This window comes from Ascaphus truei, chromosome 17 (assembly GCF_040206685.1).
Source record: "Ascaphus truei isolate aAscTru1 chromosome 17, aAscTru1.hap1, whole genome shotgun sequence".
Lineage (NCBI taxonomy): Eukaryota > Metazoa > Chordata > Amphibia > Anura > Ascaphidae > Ascaphus > Ascaphus truei.
This window is the reverse complement of record NC_134499.1, coordinates 19,516,408-19,536,194: the sequence shown is the minus strand read 5'-3', so window position 1 is coordinate 19,536,194 and position 19,787 is coordinate 19,516,408. Positions and strand designations below refer to the sequence as shown.

General features: G+C 52.7%; 1 protein-coding gene across 2 annotated transcripts in view; it reads left to right on the top strand.

Moving 5' to 3' along the window:
• Positions 1-19,768, top strand: part of DOCK3 (dedicator of cytokinesis 3) — a 167,715-nt gene extending 147,947 nt beyond the window's left edge. For both annotated transcript variants that reach the window (XM_075574192.1, XM_075574193.1), the window contains 12 exons: positions 1,910-1,970; positions 5,426-5,519; positions 7,782-7,930; positions 8,946-9,032; positions 9,652-9,756; positions 10,471-10,612; positions 13,226-13,392; positions 13,567-13,653; positions 15,405-15,584; positions 16,015-16,098; positions 18,786-18,902; positions 19,475-19,768. In XM_075574192.1, the coding sequence (XP_075430307.1) occupies positions 1,910-1,970; positions 5,426-5,519; positions 7,782-7,930; positions 8,946-9,032; positions 9,652-9,756; positions 10,471-10,612; positions 13,226-13,392; positions 13,567-13,653; positions 15,405-15,584; positions 16,015-16,098; positions 18,786-18,902; positions 19,475-19,639 (1,438 nt within the window). In that variant the 3' untranslated portion in view covers positions 19,640-19,768. The remainder of the gene's footprint in view (positions 1-1,909; positions 1,971-5,425; positions 5,520-7,781; positions 7,931-8,945; positions 9,033-9,651; positions 9,757-10,470; positions 10,613-13,225; positions 13,393-13,566; positions 13,654-15,404; positions 15,585-16,014; positions 16,099-18,785; positions 18,903-19,474) is intronic.
• Positions 19,769-19,787: the final 19 nt, after the last annotated feature.

Genomic DNA, 19,787 nt, shown 5'->3' with positions numbered 1-19,787 from the left:
GTACTTAGTTTTTCACACACAGCTTCTCCATTTTGGCTTTATTTTTGTTAAATAAATCATGACACGGTGTAATATGTCATGTGTTGTTGTTCATCTGAGGTTGTATTTACCTAGTTTTAAGACCTGCTAAGGAACAGATGATTGTTATTATGTCCTGATATGTAAAACCATAAAATTCAAAGAGGGTGTACTTTCTTTGTCACATGACTGTATATCCCCGGGAGGGAGAGGTGTATATATATATATATATCCCCGGTGGGAGAGGTGTATATATCCCGGGAGGGGGAGGTGTATATATCCCCGGGAGGGGGAGGTGTATATATCCCCGGGCGGGAGAGGTGTATATATATATATCCCCGGTGGGAGAGGTGTATATATCCCCGGTGGGAGAGTTGTATATATCCCCGGTGGGAGAGGTGTATATATCCCCGGTGGGAGAGGTGTATATATCCCCGGTGGGAGAGGTGTATATATCCCCGGTGGGAGAGGTGTATATATCCCCGGTGGGAGAGGTGTATATATATATCCCTGGTGGGAGAGGTGTATATATCCCCGGTGGGAGAGGTGTATATATATATCCCCGGTGGGAGAGGTGTATATATCCCCGGTGGGAGAGGTGTATATATCCCCAGTGGGAGAGGTGTATATATATCCCCGGTGGGAGAGGTGTATATATATATCCCTGGTGGGAGAGGTGTATATATCCCCGGTGGTAGAGCTGTATATATATATCCCCGGTGGGAGATGTGTTTATATCCCCGGTGGGAGAGGTGTATACATCCCCGGTGGGAGAGGTGTATATATATATATCCCCGGTGGGAGAGGTGTATATATATCCCCGGTGGGAGAGGTGTATATATATATCCCCGGTGGGAGAGGTGTATATATCCCCGGTGGTAGAGGTGTATATATCCCCAGTGGGAGAGGTGTATATATATATCCCCGGTGGGAGAGGTGTATATATCCCCGGTGGGAGAGGTGTATATATCCCCGGTGGGAGAGGTGTATATTTATATATCCCCGGTGGGAGAGGTGTATATATCCCCGGTGGGAGAGGTGTATATATATATCCCCGGTGGGAGAGGTGTATATTTATATATCCCCGGTGGGAGAGGTGTATATATATATCCACGGTGGGAGAGGTGTATATATATCCCCGGTGGGAGAGGTGTATATATATATATATCCCGGGTGGGAGAGGTGTATATATCCACGGTGGGAGAGGTGTATATATATATATCCCCGGTGGGAGAGGTGTATATTTATATATCCCCGGTGGGAGAGGTGTATATATATATCCCCGGTGGGAGAGGTATATATATATCCCCGGTGGGAGAGGTGTATATATATATCCCCGGTGGGAGAGGTGTATATATCCCCGGTGGGAGAGGTGTATATATCCCCGGTGGGAGAGGTGTATATATATATATCCCCGGTGGGAGAGGTGTATATATATATCCCCGGTGGGAGAGGTGTATATATCCCCGGTGGGAGAGGTGTATATATCCCCAGTGGGAGAGGTGTATATATCCCCAGTGGGAGAGGTGTATATATATATCCCCGGTGGGAGAGGTGTATATATCCCCGGTGGGAGAGGTGTATATATCCCCGGTGGGAGAGGTGTATATATATATCCCCGGTGGGAGAGGTGTATATATATATATCCCCGGTGGGAGAGGTGTATATATCCCCGGTGGGAGAGGTGTATATATATATATCCCCGGGGGGAGAGGTGTATATATATATCCCCGGTCGGAGAGGTGTATATATATCCCCGGTGGGAGAGGTGTATATTTATATATCCCCGGTGGGAGAGGTGTATATATCCCCGGTGGGAGAGGTGTATATATCCCCGGTGGGAGAGGTGTATATATATATCCCGGGCGTCTCACCCTTATTGTCTTTTCAGGGAATGTATGAAAGGCGAGGAGTCGGAGAATAAGAAAGTCGGCTGCACAGTGAATCTGATGGTGAGGAGAAGGGACATATACAGATGTAGGAGAGAGGAGTAATCCGGCTCCACAGATATAGGGCTATCATATAGGGGAAAAGGGAATGAGGGGTTGCTGGCTAGGATCTATATATAAATATCTACGTACTGTATACAGATGCAGCTGGCTTTTCACAGTCCCCGTGCAGTTACAGCTCTGGCGGGCCCGAGCTCACTCAGGGGACCCGGAGGGTTATCTCTGCGGGTTCCGCGCTTCCAAATGGTACCACAGTGTTAACCCTTTTGGGCCTTCTGCAGGGAGAGAATACCGATACTCACCCTCCAGGTGAGCCGGCTGCAGCCGTGCCCCCCGTCTCTCTGCCTGGATCAGTATCCCCACAGCGCTGGTAACGGGACCCAGATGCCCTTATATGGGTCTCTACATCAGGAGGGGGAGGCGGGGTGGCCATATTTGGACAACTACATCATCAAGTGGGCTGGGCAGTGTTACGTGTCCTGCCCAGCCCCCCTGGATGTAGATGACCAAATATGGCCACACCGCCTCCCCCTCCTGATGTAGAGACCCATATAAGGGCATCTAGGTCATCCAGGGGGAGGGATAACAGCCCTGCGTCTCACCAGCGCTGCGGAGACACGGGGGCGCGGCTGCAGGCGGCTGCGCAGCTCATGTGGAGGGGGAGGGGGAGTATCGGTATTTTCTCTCCCATCAAGCAAAGGATGAACGTTGTGGGGGTCCCAATCGAGAGCATGAACCCCCGCAGAGTTAATCCTCCCAGGCCCCAAACCGTGCTGTCCGTGTGGCCGTGGAAGGGACACGGGTTTCCGCATTTTTCTCCGTGGCCACAAGGCCGGTAAGTCTTGCTACATCTGTGATGTATGTCAATAGTGTGTGTCTTTGTGTATGAACATTACCATGTGTGCGTGTCTGTGTGTATGAATATTACCATGTGTGCGTGTCTGTGTGTATGAATATTACCATGTGTGCGTGTCTGTGTGTATGAACATTACCATGTGTGCGTGTCTGTGTGTATGAACATTACCATGTGTGCGTGTCTGTGTGTATGAATATTACCATGTGTGCGTGTCTGTGTGTATGAATATTACCATGTGTGCGTGTCTGTGTGTATGAACATTACCATGTGTGCGTGTCTGTGTGTATGAACATTACCATGTGTGCGTGTCTGTGTGTCTGAATATTACCATGTGTGCGTGTCTGTGTGTATGAATATTACCATGTGTGCGTGTCTGTGTGTATGAATATTACCATGTGTGCGTGTCTGTGTGTCTGAATATTACCATGTGTGCGTGTCTGTGTGTATGAATATTACCATGTGTGTGTGTCTGTGTGTATGAACATTACCATGTGTGCGTGTCTGTGTGTATGAACATTACCATGTGTGCGTGTCTGTGTGTATGAATATTACCATGTGTGCGTGTCTGTGTGTATGAATATTACCATGTGTGCGTGTCTGTGTGTATGAACATTACCATGTAAGTACATGTGTGTGTGTCTGTGTGTATGAACATTACCATGTGTGTGTGTCTGTGTGTATGAACATTACCATGTGTGTGTGTCTGTGTGTATGAACATTACCATGTGTGCGTGTCTGTGTGTCTGAACATTACCATGTAAGTACATGTGTGTGTGTCTGTGTGTATGAACATTACCATGTGTGTGCGTGTCTGTGTGTCTGAACATTACCATGTAAGTACATGTGTGTGTGTCTGTGTGTATGAACATTACCATGTGTGTGCGTGTCTGTGTGTCTGAACATTACCATGTAAGTACATGTGTGCGTGTCTGTGTGTATGAATATTACCATGTGTGTGTGTGTCTGTGTGTCTGAACATTACCATGTAAGTACATGTGTGCGTGTCTGTGTGTCTGAACATTACCATGTAAGTACATGTGTGTGTGTCTGTGTGTATGAATATTACCATGTGTGTGTGTGTCTGTGTGTCTGAACATTACCATGTAAGTACATGTGTGTGTGTCTGTGTGTATGAATATTACCATGTGTGTGCGTGTCTGTGTGTCTGAACATTACCATGTAAGTACATGTGTGTGTGTCTGTGTGTATGAATATTACCATGTGTGTGTGTGTGTCTGTGTGTCTGAACATTACCATGTAAGTACATGTGTGCGTGTCTGTGTGTCTGAACATTACCATGTGTGCGTGTCTGTGTGTCTGAACATTACCATGTAAGTACATGTGTGTGTGTCTGTGTGTATGAATATTACCATGTGTGTGCGTGTCTGTGTGTCTGAACATTACCATGTAAGTACATGTGTGTGTGTCTGTGTGTCTGAACATTACCATGTAAGTACATGTGTGTGTGTCTGTGTGTATGAATATTACCATGTGTGTGCGTGTCTGTGTGTCTGAACATTACCATGTAAGTACATGTATTGTATTGTATGTCTTTATTTATATAGCGCCATTAATGTACATAGCGCTTCACTGCAGTAATACATGTGGTAATCATATAAATAACAGATAATATAAATAACAGATAATATAAATAACAGATCATGGGAATAAGTGCTTTAGACATAAAAGTAACATTAAGGAAGAGGAGTCCCTGCCCCGAGGAGCTTACAGTCTAATTGTTAGGTAGGGAGAACGTACAGAGACAGTAGGAGGGAGTTGTGGTAAGTGCGTCTGCAGGGGGCCAAGCATTATGTATTATGTGTTCAGAATGTTCACAGTGCTATTCATATGCTTCTTTAAGCAAGTGTGTCTTAAGGTGGGTCTTAAAGGTGGATAGGGAGGGTGCTAGTCGGGTACTGATGGGAAGGGCATTCCAGAGGTGTGGGGCAGTCAGTGAAAAAGGTTTAAGGCGGGAGAGGGCTTTAGATAAAAAGGGGGTAGAAAGAAGACATCCTTGAGCAGAACGCAAGAGTCGGGATGGTGCATAGCGAGAAATTAGGGCTGAGATGTAAGGAGGGGCAGAAGAGTGTAAAGCTTTAAAAGTGAGGAGAAGAATGGAGTGTGAGATGCGGGATTTGATTGGAAGCCAGGAGAGGGATTTCATGAGGGGAGATGCTGAGACAGATCTAGGAAAGAGTAGAGTGATTCTGGCAGCAGCATTTAGGATAGATTGTAGGGGAGACAGGTGAGAGGCAGGAAGGCCGGACAGCAGGAGGTTACAGTAATCATGTGTGTGTGTCTGTGTGTATGAACATTACCATGTGTGTGCATGTCTGTGTGTCTGAACATTACCATGTAAGTACATGTGTGCGTGTCTGTTTGTATGAACATTACCATGTACAGTATGTGTGTGTGTGTGTATGAACATTACCATGTACAGTATGTGTGTGTGTGTATGAACATTACAATGTAAGTATAGGTGTGTGTGTCTGTGTATGAACATTACCATGTACAGTACATGCGTGTGTGACTGTGTGTATCAACATGACAATCACGTTCAGGACAAGAATGTCCATATTTTTCTGTTTTTCTATATGCACAGAACTTCTACAAATCGGAAATTAACAAGGAAGAGATGTATATACGATATATCCACAAGCTGTGTGACATGCACCTACAGGCGGAGAGCTACACAGGTACATACAGACTGTGACATGCACCTACAGGCAGAGAGCGGCACAGGTACATACAGACTGTGACATGCACCTACAGGCAGAGAGCTACACAGGTACATACAGACTGTGACATGCACCTACAGGCAGAGAGCTACACAGGTACATACAGACTGTGACATGCACCTACAGGCAGAGAGCTACACAGGTACATACAGACTGTGACATGCACCTACAGGCAGAGAGCTGCACAGGTACATACAGACTGTGACATGCACCTACAGGCAGAGAGCTACACAGGTACATACAGACTGTGACATACACCTACAGGCAGAGAGCTACACAGGTACATACAGACTGTGACATGCACCTACAGGCAGAGAGCTACACAGGTACATACAGACTGTGACATGCACCTACAGGCGGAGAGCTACACAGGTACATACAGACTGTGACATGCACCTACAGGCGGAGAGCTACACAGGTACATACAGACTGTGACATGCACCTACAGGCAGAGAGCGGCACAGGTACATACAGACTGTGACATGCACCTACAGGCAGAGAGCGGCACAGGTACATACAGACTGTGACATGCACCTACAGGCGGAGAGCTACACAGGTACATACAGACTGTGACATGCACCTACAGGCGGAGAGCTACACAGGTACATACAGACTGTGACATGCACCTACAGGCGGAGAGCTACACAGCTACATACAGACTGTGACATGCACCTACAGGCGGAGAGCTACACAGGTACATACAGACTGTGACATGCACCTACAGGCAGAGAGCTACACAGCTACATACAGACTGTGACATGCACCTACAGGCAGAGAGCTACACAGGTACATACAGACTGTGACATGCACCTACAGGCAGAGAGCGGCACAGGTACATACAGACTGTGACATGCATCTACAGGCGGAGAGCTACACAGCTACATACAGACTGTGACATGCACCTACAGGCAGAGAGCTACACAGGTACATACAGACTGTGACATGCACCTACAGGCGGAGAGCTACACAGGTACATACAGACGGTGACATGCACCTACAGGCGGAGAGCTACGCAGGTACCAACAGACGGTGACATGCACCTACAGGCAGAGAGCTACACAGGTACATACAGACTGTGACATGCACCTACAGGCAGAGAGCTACACAGGTACATACAGACAGTGACATGCACCTACAGGCAGAGAGCTGCACAGGTACATACAGACTGTGACATGCACCTACAGGCGGAGAGCTACACAGGTACATACAGACGGTGACATGCACCTACAGGCGGAGAGCTACACAGGTACCAACAGACGGTGACATGCACCTACAGGCAGAGAGCGGCACAGGTACATACAGACTGTGACATGCATCTACAGGCAGAGAGCTGCACAGGTACATACAGACTGTGACATGCACCTACAGGCGGAGAGCTACACAGGTACATACAGACTGTGACATGCATCTACAGGCAGAGAGCTACACAGCTACATACAGACTGTGACATGCACCTACAGGCGGAGAGCTACACAGGTACATACAGACTGTGACATGCACCTACAGGCAGAGAGCTACACAGCTACATACAGACTGTGACATGCACCTACAGGCGGAGAGCTGCACAGGTACATACAGACTGTGACATGCACCTACAGGCGGAGAGCTGCACAGGTACATACAGACTGTGACATGCACCTACAGGCAGAGAGCTACACAGGTACATACAGACTGTGACATGCACCTACAGGCGGAGAACTACACAGGTACATACAGACTGTGACATACACCTACAGGCGGAGAGCTACACAGGTACATACAGACTGTGACATGCACCTACAGGCGGAGAGCTACACAGGTACATACAGACTGTGACATGCACCTACAGGCGGAGAACTACACAGGTACATACACTGTTAATGACACTGTCCAGATGCCTGAGTGTCTCTCTCCCCATCCCCTCTTCCTCTCGCCTTCCCCTCGCCTTGTTCTCTCCTTCCCCCCTCTCTCCTTCCACTCTCTTGCTCGCCCCCCCTCTCTCACTCACCTCCCCCCTTTCTCTCAATCCCCCCTCTTTCTTCATCCATTCCCCCTCCTCTCTCCACCACTTCATCCCCTCCCTTTATCCCCATCGCCCCTCTTGCTCTCCTCACCCCCTCCCCCCTCTCTCTCACTGTCTCCCCCACCCCCCCCCTCCCCCCCTCTCCCCACCCCCCCTCTCCCCACCCCCCTCCCCCCTCCCCCCCTCTCCCCTCCCCTCCCTCTCCCCCCACACTCCAGAGGCTGCCTTCACTCTCCTCCTGTATTGGGAGGTGCTGCAGTGGGAGGAGCGCCCCCTGCAGGAATTCCTTCATTATCCGGTGCAGAGCGAGTGGCAGAGAAAGGAGGGGCTGAGCCGCAAAGTCATCCACTACTTCAACAAGGGCAAGGTGAGCACAGTACCACTGCTTTCTATGCATATACCTTTCTGTTTGTACACTTGCACAAGAACATGGGGCTATAGTCACAGAGGGTCCTATGGATTAAACCCCGCCCAGTGGGCACCTAAGTATGGCTCCTGGACACAGTCATATACGCACGCACATACATGTAAGGAATCATACACATCACATGCAGTACATGTCCTTCCTCCCTCCCCGTTTCTTTCTCCCTCTCCCTCTCTTCTCTAGCTAAACAACACACAGAACCCCAGCAAGCTCTTTTTGGGAACCCCTGAGCCCCCACAAAATATATATGTATAGAAGTGTCAAAAAGGAGTGCTAATGAGTGCGGCGATTGTGTAAACAGGCGACAGAGAAGCCCAATGCTACATCCAACATGACAGAAACACACAGTAAAATACTTATATATTCTCTGGAAAAGGGGTCATTTAGTTTAACCCTTTGGCCAAAGCGTTGTAAGCCTGCGAGCCACGTCAAGGCAGACCCTGTTCGCAAGGCCTAACACTACCAGATAAAATACTAATATACCTCTATACTATAATATACCTCTATAGTATTTTATCTGGTAGTGTTAGGACCGGTGAGCAGGTTCTGCCTTGATGTGGCTCGCTGACTTACAACGCTTTGGCCAAAGGGTTAAACTAAATGACCCCTTTTCCAGAGAATATATAAGTATTTTACTGTGTGTTTCTGTCATATTGGATGTAGCATTGGGCTTCTCTGTCTCTTCTCTATCTCCCGTTATTCTATCTCCCTCACCCCGTCCTTTTTTTCTCTGCCCCCCTCTGTCCTTCTCCCATCTCCCTCCCTATATCTCTCCATCGTGTCTCCTATTCTATCTCTCTATTTATCACTTCCCCTCTCCCTTTCTCCCTCTCCTATCTCTCTCTCTTCCTACTCTCTTTATCTATGCTTCCCCCCCTCTCTCTTTATCTATGCCCCCCCCCTCTCACTCTCTTTATTTCTGCCCCCCCCCCCCCTGTCGCTCCCCTTCTCTCCTCAGTGCTGGGAGTTTGGGATCCCTCTCTGCAGGGAGCTTGCTGCTCAGTATGAGAAGATATATGATTACCAGAGTCTGAGCTGGATCCGGGTGAGACCACACACAGCGCCCGCTCTCTGCTCTCCCCCCCTCTCTCTCTGTGCACCACCTCTCTCTGGTCTCCCCTCTTACTCTCTGTGCTCCCCCGTTTTCGCCGCATTCTCCGCTCTCTTTCTGCGCTCCCCGCTCTCTTTCTGCGCTCCCCACTCTCTCTCTGCTCTCCCCACTCTCTCTCTCTCTGCATTCCCCCCTCTCTGTGCACTCTTCCTGCGCTCTGTCAATTGCTGCGCTCTCTCTGTCCCTCAACATCTGCAGTTGCTCTTCTCTCCCCCTTCATTGCTGTTTCAGCACTCTGCGTTTCAGCACTTGGCATTCCCTCTCTCACAGCTCTTTCTCTCCCCCCTCTCTCCTGCTCTCTCCCCCCTCCCCCCTCCCTCCTCTCTCCCCCTCCCTCCTCTGAATCCCACTCCTTCTTTTCTCTCCCTCACTTTCCCCCTCCCTCCCCCCTCTCTCCCCCTCTCTTTCGCCCCCTCCCCATCTCACTCTCCCCCCTCTCACCCCCCTCTCTCTCCCCCCCCTCTCTCTTCCTCCCCTCTCTCTTCCCCCCCTCTCTCTTCCCCCCTCTCTCTTTACCCCCCCTTCTGCTCCCCCCCCCCCTCTCCTTTCTCAGAAAATGGAGGCCTCATATTACGATCACATTATGGAGCAGCAGCGTCTGGAGCCGGAGTTTTTCCGAGTGGGATTTTATGGGAAGAAGTTTCCATTCTTCTTACGGGTAAGAATGGTAACAGCCCGCCCCTGTGTCCTCTCGACCCTGCCCCCCCCCCCCCAACTTCAGTACTCCCACCAACCACCCTGTGTCCTCTCCCCCCCCCCTCAACCCTGTCCCCTCTCCCCACCTCCACCCTGTTCTCTTCCTGGGGTGGTGCCCAACTTCCTCCCTCCTTATCAGATGCCCCCCCGCAATATGCCGCCACCTGGTCATGCCCCTATCTCTCAGTGCCCCCTGATCACACCCCCGGCGCCAGCTGATCAAACCCCTGGCGCCAGCTGATTACACCCGCGACGCCTCCTGATTACACCCTCGGGCACCTCTGACACCATTGAGCGCCCCCTGGTCACACCCTTGGGCGTCCCCTGATCACACCCTCGGCGCCCCCTGATCACACCCTCGGCGCCCCCTGATCCCACCCCTAGGGCTCTCTGATCACACCCACGGCGCCCCCTGATCACACCCCTAGGGCCCTCTGATCACACCCCCGGGGCCCCCTGATCACATCCACGGCGCCCCCAGATCACACCCCTAGGGCCCCCTGATCACACCCATGGTGCCCCCTAATCACACCATTGGGGGCCCCTGATCCCACCCCTAGGGCCCCCTGATCCCACCCCCGGGGCCCCCTGATCCCACCCCCGGGGCCCCCTGATCCCACCGCCAGGGCCCCCTGATCCCACCCTGGGGCCCCCTGATGGCTCCGTCTTGTTGCAGAATAAGGAGTTTGTGTGTCGGGGACATGACTACGAGCGGCTGGAGGCGTTCCAGCAGAGGATGCTGGGCGAGTTCCCGCAGGCCATCGCAATGCAGCACCCCAACCACCCTGACGACACAATCCTGCAGAGCGACTCCCAGTGTATCCTGCACTGTGTGTGTCTGTGTGTGTGTGTCTCTGTGTCTCTGCGCGTGCGTGCGTGCGTGTGTATGTCTGTGTGTGTATATGTATATATAATTGTGTGTATAGATATATATATATATATATGTTCCAAAAAAGACCTGTGCACAAAAAGAAAAATGGGATCACAATGTGTAGTTATTCTTATCGGGATATTAAAGCTGCAGTTCAGTCAATATCCTGCATGTGTGGGTTTTTTTAATAAATCAGTTCTCTAGTAAGAAATAATACTTTTAGCATTTTCTGTTTTAAAAAAAACAACTTTGAAAGACCAATTTTCTTGTATTCTATTTTAACAGCCATTTGCTAAGGCACTGCCCCTTCATGTCCTGTCACAAGCCCTGGCACACCCCTTTGTCAGCCCTGCCCTGCCTCTAGCACATGTCAGTGCAGGAGTGCTCATGAATATTCATGAGCTTCCACTGACTGACAGAAGCAGATGAAAAACATATGCCAGCTCTAAAGATGTCGCCAAATTTTGCCGATCAATACATGGAGAACGAATTGACCGGCAGCTATACAGTTCTTTAGGTAATTAGAGATTGCACACATGAAACTATTGAAGTTAAAAAATAAAAAAAAGACTGAACTGCAGCTTTAATATAACATTAGAGATGTGATCGTGTAAACTCACAGGAGTTAGGTGATCTTAGATAGGTCGGGTAGACAAATGGGCAAACGTGATTGGAGGTCACCAGGATAATCCTAAAATAAGGAGCAGAAATGGTGTGATCAGGGGCGCCCGAGGGTGTGATCAGGGGCGCCCGAGGGTGTGATCAGGGGCGCCCGAGGGTGTGATCAGGGGGCGCCCGAGGGTGTGATCAGGGGCGCCCGAGGGTGTGATCAGGGGGCGCCCGAGGGTGTGATCAGGGGCGCCCGAGGGTGTGATCAGGGGCGCCCGAGGGTGTGATCAGGGGCGCCCGAGGGTGTGATCAGGGGGCGCCCGAGGGTGTGATCAGGGGCGCCCGAGGGTGTGATCAGGGGGCGCCCGAGGGTGTGATCAGGGGCGCCCGAGGGTGTGATCAGGGGCGCCCGAGGGTGTGATCAGGGGGCACTGGGAGATAGGGGCATGACCAGGAGGGTGGGAATCTCCCTGATTGGAAGGTTAGGCGGGGGCATATTGCGGGGGGGGGGGGTATCTGATAAGGAGGGAGGAAGTGGGGATCCACCCCAGGAAGAGAACAGGGTGGGGGGGGGGGGACACAGGGTGGTGGGATGGGAGTACTGAAGTTGGGGGGGGGGGGGAAGGGGCTCCAGACGCTGCTGCACCATAATGTGATCGTAATATGAGGCCTCCATTTTCTGAGAAAGGAGAGGGGGGGAGAGAGAGAGTGCGGTGTAGCTGTGCGGTGTAGTAGAAAAGTCAGAGTAGCGGTGTGGTGTAGTAGTAAGGTCAGTGCAAAGTAGCGGTGCGGTGTAGTAGCAGAGTGTAATGCGTTGTAGTAGTAAGGTCAGTGCGGAGTAGCGGTGTGGTGTAGTAGCAGAGTTAGTGCAGAGTTGGAGTGCAGTGTTTAGTATTAGGGTCCATGCAGAGTAGGAGAGCAGTGTAGTAGCAGAGTCAGTGCAGTGTGTGTAGTAGTTGGGTCAGTGCAGTGTGTGTAGTAGTTGGGTCTGTGCGGTGTAGTAGCAGTCAGTGCAGTGTGTGTAGTAGTAGGGTCAGTGCGGTGTAGTAGCAGAGTTAGTGCAGCACGTGTAGTAGCAGAGTCAGTGCAGTGTGTGTAGTAGTAGGGTCAGTGCGGTGTAGTAGCAGAGTTAGTGCAGCACGTGTAGTAGCAGAGTCAGTGCAGTGTGTGTAGTAGTTTTGTCAGTGTAGTGTAGTAGCAGTCAGTGCAGTGTGTGTAGTAGTTGGGTCAGTGCGGTGTAGTAGCAGTCAGTGCAGCGTGTGTAGTAGTAGGGTCAGTGCGGTGTAGTAGCAGAGTCAGTGCAGCACGTGTAGTAGCAGAGTCAGTGCAGTGCATGTAGTAGTAGGGTCAGTGCGGTGTAGTAGTAGGGTCAGTGCGGTGTAGTAGCAGGCAGTGCATGTAGTAGTAGGGTCAGTGCGGCGTAGTAGCAGAGTCAGTGCAGCACGTGTAGTAGTAGTAGGGTCAGTGCGGTGTAGTAGCAGAGTCAGTGCAGCATGTGTAGTAGTAGTCAGTGCAGCGTGTGTAGTAGTAGTCAGTGCAGCATGTGTAGTAGCAGTCAGTGCAGCGTGTGTAGTAGTAGGGTCAGTGCGGTGTAGTAGCAGAGTCAGTGCAGCACGTGTAGTAGCAGAGTCAGTGCAGTGCATGTAGTAGTAGGGTCAGTGCGGTGTAGTAGTAGGGTCAGTGCGGTGTAGTAGCAGGCAGTGCATGTAGTAGTAGAGTCAGTGCGGTGTAGTAGTAGAGTCAGTGCGGTGTAGTAGTAGAGTCAGTGCGGTGTAGTAGTAGGGTCAGTGCGGTGTAGTAGTAGGGTCAGTGCGGTGTAGTAGCAGGCAGTGCATGTAGTAGTAGGGTCAGTGCGGTGTAGTAGCAGAGTCAGTGCAGCACGTGTAGTAGTAGGGTCAGTGTGGTGTAGTAGCATAGTCTCTGGGTTTGCCTCCTGACGCTCGCCCCTCAGACCTGCAGATGTACGCAGTGACTCCTCTCCCGGATGTGCAGCGCGTTCTGCGCATGGAGCACGTTCCCGAGCGGATCAAGAGCTTCTACCGTGTGAACAATGTGAACAAGTTCCGCTACGACCGCGCGTTCCACCGCGGAACCCGCGACAAGGAGAACGAGTTCAAGGTGACTGCCATTCTCGCACAGTCTGTGGATAGAGCACAGCACTCTCACACTCTCTGTGCACAGCACTCTCGCACTATCTCTGTCTGTAGATAGAGTGCAGAAGTCTCACGCTGTCTCTCTCTCTCAGAGCCTGTGGATAGAGCGCAGCAGTCTCATGCTGTCTCTCTCTTTCAGAGCCTGTGGATAGAGCGCAGCAGTCTCACGCTGTCTCACAGCCTCCCTGGGATCTCGCGCTGGTTCGAGGTGCAGAAGAGAGAACTGGTAAAGTCCCCCAGGGGCAGGAGGGAGGCTGGTACTGCCCACAGGGGGGGGGGGGAGGGGGGCATCCCTACAGTGCCATGGGGGTAAAAGTGGGGAGGTGCATGTGATATTGGGGGCAGGTGCGTGTGGTATGGGGGCAGGTGAATGTGATATGGGGGGCAGGTGCGTATGATATGGGGGGCAGGTGCATGTGATATGGGGGGCGGCGCGGTTGATATGGGGGGCAGGTGCATGTGATATGGGGGGCGGCGCGTGTGTGTGATATGGGGGGCAGGTGCGTGTGATATGGGAGGCGGTACGTGTGATATGGGAGGCGGTACGTGTGATATGGGGGGCAGGTGCATGTGATATGGGGGGCAGGTGCGTGTGATATGAGGGGGCGGTGCATGTGATATGGGGGGCAGGTGCGTGTGACATGGGGGGCAGGTGCGTGTGATATGGGGGGCAGGTGTGTGTGATATGGGGGCAGGTGCGTGTGCTATGGGGGGCAGGTGTGTGTGATATGAGGGGCAGGTTCGTGTGCTATGGGGGGCAGGTGCGTGTGATATGGGGGGCAGGTGCGTGTGATATGGGGGGCGGTGTGTGTGATATGGGGGGCAGGTGCGTGTGATATGGGGGGCGGGTGCGTGTGATATGGGGGGCAGGTGTGTGTGGTATGGGGGCAGTGATGTGATATGGGGGGCAGGTGCGTGTGCTATGGGGGGCTGGTGCGTGTGATATGGGGGGCAGGTGCGTGTGCTATGGGGGGCAGGTGCATGTGATATGAGGGGCAGGTGCGTGTGATATGAGGGGCAGGTGCGTGTGATATGAGGGGCAGGTGCGTGTGATATGAGGGGCAGGTGCGTGTGATATGAGGGGCAGGTGCGTGTGATATGGGGGCGGGTGCGTGTGCTATGGGGGGCAGGTGTGTGTGATATGAGGGGCAGGTGCGTGTGATATGAGGGGCAGGTGCGTGTGATATGAGGGGCAGGTGCGTGTGATATGAGGGGCAGGTGCGTGTGATATGAGGGGCAGGTGCGTGTGATATGGGGAGCGGTGCGTGTGATATGAGGGGCAGGTGCGTGTGATATGAGGGGCGGTGCGTGTGATATGAGGGGCAGGTGCGTGTGATATGGGGAGCGATGCGTGTGATATGGGGGGCAGGTGCGTGTGATATGAGGGGCAGGTGCGTGTGATATGAGGGCAGGTGCGTGTGATATGAGGGGCAGGTGCGTGTGATATGAGGGGCAGGTGCGTGTGATATGAGGGGCAGGTGCGTGTGATATGAGGGGCAAGTGCGTGTGATATGAGGGGCAGGTGCGTGTGATATGAGGGGCAGGTGCGTGTGATATGAGGGGCAGGTGCGAGTGATATGAGGGGCAGGTGCGTGTGATATGAGGGGCAGGTGCGTGTGATATGAGGGGCAGGTGCGTGTGATATGGGGGGGGCGGTGCGTGTGATATGGAGACCTGGTGCGTGTGATATGGGGAGTGGTGCGTGTGATATGGGGGGCAGGTGCGTGTGATATGAGGGGCGGTGCGTGTGATATGGGGAGCTGGTGCGTGTGATATGGGGAGCTGGTGCGTGTGATATGGGGAGCGGTGCGTGTGATATGGGGAGCGGTGCGTGTGATATGGGGGGCAGGTGCGTGTGATATGGGGGGCTGGTGCGTGTGATATGGGGGGGCGGTGCGTGTGATATGGGGGGCGGTGCGTGTGATATGGGGGGGTGCCTTGTTATATGACGGTCTATTGATGTTGGGGGGTTTGCAGGTGGAGGTGAGCCCCCTGGAGAACGCTCTGCAGGTCCTGGGTAACAAGACACAGGAGATCCGTGCTCTGATAACGCAGTATCAGCATCACACGCTCTACGGCAACATCAACCTGCTCAGCATGTGTCTGAATGGGGTCATAGACGCAGCCGTGAATGGGGGTATCGCACGCTACCAGGAGGTGAGGGGGGCGCACACTATCTCCCTATCTCCCCTCCCTCCTCTCTCCCACCCTTCCCTCCTCTCTCCCACCCCTCCCTCCTCTCTCCCACCCCTCCCTCCTCTCTCCCCCCTCCCTCCCTCCTCTCTCCCCCCTCCCTCCCCCTTCCCCCCCGCTCTCTTTCCCCCCCACTCTCTCTCCCCCCCCCGCTCTCTCTCCCCCCCCTCCCGCCTCTCTCCCCCCCCTCCCGCCTCTCTCCCCCCTCCCTCCTCTCCCCCCCTCCCTCCTCTCCCCCCCTCTCCCTCCTAAACCCCCCCTCCCTCCTAAACCCCCCCTCCCTCCTAAAACTCTCTCTCCCCCCGCTCTCTCTCTCCCCCCCACTCACTCACTCTTCCTCACTCTCCCTCACTCACTCACTCTCCCTCACTCACTCTCCCTCACTCTCTCCCAGGCGTTTTTTGATACAGATTACATCAGGCAGCATCCTGAAGACGCTGACAAGATCAACCAGCTAAAGGAACTCATGCAGGAGCAGGTACATGTGTGTATGTGTGCCTGTGTTTTCAGTGTGTATGTGTGTATGTGTGCCTGTGTTTTCAGTGTGTATGTGTGTATGTGTGCCTGTGTTTGCAATGTGTATGTGTGTTTACAGTGTGTGTGCGTGTGTAATGTGAATGTTTGTGTGTTTGCTGGCTGTACATAAGAGATGTGTGTTACATCCGTGTTCTGTGTGTGCAACAGGTATACGTGTTAGGTGTGAGGCTGTACTACATGACAGGTGTGTGTTACATGCATGTTCTGTGTGTGTTACAGGTACACGTGTTAGGCGTGGGGCTGGCTGTACATGAGAGGTGTGTGTTACAGGTACACGTGTTAGGCGTGGGGCTGGCTGTACATGAGAGGTGTGTGTTACACGCATGTTCTGTGTGTGTTACAGGTACACGTGTTAGGCGTGGGGCTGGCTGTACATGAGAGGTGTGTGTTACACACATGTTCTGTGTGTTACAGGTACACGTGTTAGGCGTGGGGCTGGCTGTACATGAGAGATGTGTGTTACACGCATGTTCTGTGTGTGTTACAGGTACACGTGTTAGTGGTGGGGCTGGCTGTACATGAGAGATGTGTGTTACACACATGTTCTGTGTGTGTTACAGGTACACGTGTTAGGCGTGGGGCTGGCTGTACATGAGAGGGTTTTGTTACATGCATGTTCTGTGTGTGTTATAGGTACACGTGTTAGGCGTGGGGCTGGCTGTACATGAGAGGTGTGTGTTACAGGTACACGTGTTAGGCGTGGGGCTGGCTGTACATGAGAGGTGTGTGTTACACGCATGTTCTGTGTGTGTTACAGGTACACGTGTTAGGCGTGGGCTGGCTGTACATGAGAGGTGTGTGTTACACGCATGTTCTGTGTGTGTTACAGGTACACGTGTTAGGCGTGGGGCTGGCTGTACATGAGAGGTGTGTGTTACACGCATGTTCTGTGTGTGTTACAGGTACACGTGTTAGGCGTGGGGCTGGCTGTACATGAGAGGTGTGTGTTACACGCATGTTCTGTGTGTGTTACAGGTACACGTGTTATGCGTGGGGCTGGCTGCACATGAGAGGTGTGTGTTACACGCATGTTCTGTGTATGTTACAGGTACACGTGTTAGGCGTGGGGCTGGCTGTACATGAGAGGTGTGTGTTACACGCATGTTCTGTGTGTGTTACAGGTACACGTGTTAGGCGTGGGGCTGGCTGTACATGAGAGGTGTGTGTTACACGCATGTTCTGTGTGTGTTACAGGTACACGTGTTAGGCGTGGGGCTGGCTGTACATGAGAGGTGTGTGTTACACGCATGTTCTGTGTGTGTTACAGGTACACGTGTTAGGCGTGGGGCTGGCTGTACATGAGAGGTGTGTGTTACACGCATGTTCTGTGTGTGTTATAGGTACACGTGTTAGGCGTGGAGCTGGCTGTACATGAGAGGTGTGTGTTACACGCATGTTCTGTGTGTGTTACAGGTACATGTGTTAGGCGTGGGGCTGGCTGTACATGAGAGGTGTGTGTTACACACATGTTCTGTTTGTTACAGGTACACGTGTTAGGCGTGGGGCTGGCTGTACATGAGAGGTGTGTGTTACACGCATGTTCTGTGTGTGTTACAGGTACACGTGTTAGTGGTGGGGCTGGCTGTACATGAGAGATGTGTGTTACACACATGTTCTGTGTGTGTTACAGGTACACGTGTTAGGCGTGGGCTGGCTGTACATGAGAGGGTTTTGTTACATGCATGTTCTGTGTGTGTTATAGGTACACGTGTTAGGCGTGGGGCTGGCTGTACATGAGAGGTGTGTGTTACAGGTACACGTGTTAGGCGTGGGGCTGGCTGTACATGAGAGGTGTGTGTTACACGCATGTTCTGTGTGTGTTACAAGTACACGTGTTAGGCGTGGGGCTGGCTGTACATGAGAGGTGTGTGTTACACGCATGTTCTGTGTGTGTTATAGGTACACGTGTTAGGCGTGGGGCTGGCTGTACATGAGAGGTGTGTGTTACACGCATGTTCTGTGTGTGTTACAGGTACACGTGTTAGGCGTGGGGCTGGCTGTACATGAGAGGTGTGTGTTACACGCATGTTCTGTGTGTGTTACAGGTACACGTGTTAGGCGTGGGGCTGGCTGTACATGAGAGGTGTGTGTTACACGCATGTTCTGTGTGTGTTACAGGTACACGTGTTAGGCGTGGGGCTGGCTGTACATGAGAGGTGTGTGTTACACGCATGTTCTGTGTATGTTACAGGTACACGTGTTAGGCGTGGGGCTGCTGTACATGAGAGGTGTGTGTTACACGCATGTTCTGTGTGTGTTACAGGTACACGTGTTAGGCGTGGGGCTGGCTGTACATGAGAGGTGTGTGTTACACGCATGTTCTGTGTGTGTTACAGGTACACGTGTTAGGCGTGTGGCTGGCTGTACATGAGATGTGTGTGTTACACGCATGTTCTGTGTGTGTTACAGGTACACGTGTTAGGCGTGGGGCTGGCTGTACATGAGAAGTGTGTGTTACACGCATGTTCTGTGTGTGTTACAGGTACACGTGTTAGGCGTGGAGCTGGCTGTACATGAGAGGTGTGTGTTACACGCATGTTCTGTGTGTCTTACAGGTACACGTGTTAGGCGTGGAGCTGGCTGTACATGAGAGGTGTGTGTTACACGCATGTTCTGTGTGTGTTACAGGTACACGTGTTAGGCGTGGGGCTGGCTGTACATGAGAGGTGTGTGCACCCTGAGATGCGGCCCCTGCACAAGAAGCTGGTGGATCAATTCCAGGTTATGCGTTCCAGTCTGTACCACGTAAGGGCCCCCAGGTTATATGGGGGGGGTGTTACTCTCTCCCCATCACATCTGCCTCACCCCCTGCCTCCATGCCTCACCCCCCCCCATGCCTCACCCCCTCCCCCCTGTCTCACCCCCCCCCATGCCTCACCCCCCCATGCCTCACCCCCTCCCCCTGCCTCACCACCTCCCCCATCCCTCACCCTCCCTCACCCCCTTCCCCTGCCTCATCCTCTCCCCCCTGCCTCACCCTCTCCCCCCTCCCCCTGCCTCACCCTCTCCCCCCTCCCCCTGCCTCACCCTCTCCCCCCTTCCTCACCCTCTCCCCCCTCACCCTGCCTCACCCTCTCCTGCCTCCCCCCCTTCCCCCTGCCTTCCCCCCGCCACCCCCCCTTCCCCCTGCCTTTCCCCCGCCACCCCCCCCTTCCCCCTGCCTTCCCCCCCTTCCCCCTGCCTCTTCCCCTCCCCCTGCCTCCCCCCTCCCCCCTGCCTCACCTCCCTCCTCCCCTTCCTCCCCCTCCTCTCCCCCCTCTGACTGTAGTTGTGGGGTTTATGAATATTATATTTGGGGGGCTGTGTGTCTCCCCCAGGAGTTCCCGGCTCTGGAGAAGCTGACCGCCTCCATCCCTCCCCCTACTCGCAATAACATGATGTTATCACACGGGGGGACACTGACCAGCGACAGTATGAGGCTCCTCCACAGGCACAGGTACCGACAAATGTGTCAGTATCCCTGTGTATCAGTGTGTGGGTAACTGAGTGTATTAGTGTGTGTGTGTGTGTGTCAGTTTCTATGGGTGGGTGTCATTCTGTGTGTCAGTAGCTGTGTCAGTAGCTGTGTGTGTATCAGTGTGTCAGTATCCGTGTGTGTGTCACTGTGTGTCAGTATCTGTGTGTGTGTGT